The sequence below is a fragment of the Penaeus japonicus genome, unplaced genomic scaffold (assembly GCF_977035675.1).
Source record: "Penaeus japonicus unplaced genomic scaffold, GWHDUDI00000001_assembly GWHDUDI00000010, whole genome shotgun sequence".
NCBI lineage: Eukaryota > Metazoa > Arthropoda > Malacostraca > Decapoda > Penaeidae > Penaeus > Penaeus japonicus.
In genome coordinates, this window is record NW_028234412.1 from 5,150,885 (window position 1) to 5,153,384 (window position 2,500).

A 2,500-nucleotide genomic window follows, 5' to 3' on the forward strand; every position below is an offset into this window, starting at 1 on the left:
GGAAAACTGTTATGCACGTGTGTTGAAATTACTACAATTTCTGTTGTGGAAGTTTCCTCTTGGAATTTCATCTTTTTCTTTTCTTCCTTTCTTTCTCTCTCCTTTACTTTAATTTTTAGATTTCCTTTTCCTTCTGATTTATTTTTTCATTCTACAGTTTCTCTCTTTACATTTGTGTCCTTTCTCGAAAACAGTGCAGGCTAGCCAGTTGCTACATTTCTTTTACACTTTTTTACTCTCCTTAGCTCCACCAGTCCTGTTCTGTGCTTAGCTTGTATTGTTTTTGCTCTTGATGTAGTTTTGTCACCTTAATGTTTGACTTTTTGGATTTTTAGTCATCACTGAACAATATCTTTCATTTGACTTACAAATCACCTGGAAGAGTATTTAACTCTTTGTTTTCTTAAGCTCTTGAATTTAGATATATTTTTTTCTTCAATGTAACTTCTGTTTTGATGACTAAAGATCACATTAAAAATGTATTGTGTGGTTGCTGAAGAGAATGATCCTTCCCAACCTATACCCTGGAAAGAGAGGCACGTCCCCAAGCAGTGAGAGACGAAATATTCTGGGATAACTGTAGACCTTTTAAGGGATACAACAATGTGGCATCAACACCACTGTGTGGAAGAGTTCGAGATGAACCTCTTTTTGCCTGTCACAAGGAATTAGCATCGCAATGCCATCTTGAGATTTCGAGCCATTCTTGACTGACCTGTCAGTACCTTGCACAACTTTATGGGTGGGAAAGAGACTTAAGAAAGTTGACATTTATGAAATTTGCTGGTGTGGGCAGAGATGAAAGAGTAGAGGTGACGTGTCTGCATCTTTCCAGGGGAGGACGAGGCGGTGTCGTTCATTGAGCTGCCACCTAACAACCTGAGCAAGATACCCGAGAAGGGAATCCTGAAGAAGTCATATGGCCTCCTCACGCCAGCAGAGAAGGAGAAATGGGGTGAGGAGTCCCAGAGCGACAACAACGATGTTTTAAGTCAGAGTGATAACAATGCTGACCCTGATAGCCAAGTCTCTGAGGTGGAACGCACACTGAAGAGTCTGAACGGCTACCACGAGGACATCATTGATGCTCTCAAACGAGCTGCATCCCACCGTTCTGGAGCCACTTCCATGTCCTCTGATGAGCTGCACACTGCCCATCACGACACCTACCCTCGCTTCTCACATGGAGCTGCAGCTGTTGGTGGCCCAGCAGAATTCACTAGACTGAAAGCTTCACATGAAAAGCTTGCTGACTCAGGAGGAGAGGACGACCAGGTCCCACCTTGTGGTCCAATCCGCATTCGTAACTTGGAGGACTTGATACGACAACTCGAGCACCATCCGTCACGCCACATGTCGCCGTCAGGGTCAGAGGAGATCAGAATGAGCGAGACTGAGGCCGATCGTCACTACCGCCTTGACTCGTCTTCCTGCACAGAGTCTCAAGGGTCCGTCCCTGCACATCTCCCCCAGTCATCCCTTCCCAGCGGTATAACTGGCTTGCAGACACACCAGACAGAGCCCTGTGCTTATAGAGACCTCAGTAGCCATCAAAATATTCCACAAAGATTTGTATATATTTAACATTTAAGACTGATTGAAAGGGCTCAGAGATTTTTTTTCTTACACTGATTTCATGTCTTTTTTTTTTTATCTTATCTGGTGTGGCTGAATCTAGTAACCATATATATTTGTATACACTACTTCATAAATAGGGAGATATTATATGTGTCAATTTTTCATTCTCTGCCACTATGGCAGTTTTGATGTTACTCTCATTCATTGAATTCCATTTCTTACTACACATTATTGGTGCATGTTCCCTACCCTGTTTTGTTGAACAGATATAGTGATATAAAGCACTTTGTCTTGTTCAGAGAAACACCTGATAGTGCATGAAAAAAAACATAGTTCAGGCTATGATTGTGCTTCTAAGCATCACGACAAGAAATTTTTTGGCTGTAATTGCCATTAATTTTAGAGATTTAGAGGCATAAGCATAGAATTTGAAGAGAAGATATTATAGCAAAGGCACCATCAAGGAATGCATTCTCCCTAATCTTTGCTGCTAAACATCCTCATATCAGATATTCTCTTGCACTTATACTTATAAGCAATATTAGTCATAGTAGAATAGGATATTACCCCTTATTTAATTATTTAAGAATTTTAAAACTAATAATTTTGTTGTATGATGAAATATGCAAAATATGCATGTTCTTAGTGAATTGAAGTAGTAATATAGCAGTATGATTTAATGCTCAGTGGCATTTCAGTGGCAATAATTGTAATTATCAAAAGTAATTGTAATGATCAGATGTAAAGAAAAAAGCAAAGCATATTCAAATCCTATTTAAGTACATGAGTTGGGCACACTTGTTGTAATAGCTCTTAAAGACAACGTTCATATATCAGTAGACAGGAATAAGAAGAAAACGATTACAACATTTTGCCTTGAATAAGATAACCTTTGATTATTTGTGTTGCCTTTTTTTTAAAT

The 2,500-nt window shown here is 39.4% G+C and overlaps 1 protein-coding gene across 1 annotated transcript in view; it reads left to right on the forward strand.

Moving 5' to 3' along the window:
• Positions 1-603: 603 nt before the first annotated feature.
• The window catches only part of LOC147471076 (uncharacterized), a 25,436-nt gene continuing 23,539 nt past the window's right edge, over positions 604-2,500 (forward strand). The window contains exons 1-2 of the mRNA XM_086541366.1: positions 604-622; positions 836-1,448. Coding sequence (XP_086397492.1) covers positions 604-622; positions 836-1,448 — 632 coding nt within the window. The remainder of the gene's footprint in view (positions 623-835; positions 1,449-2,500) is intronic.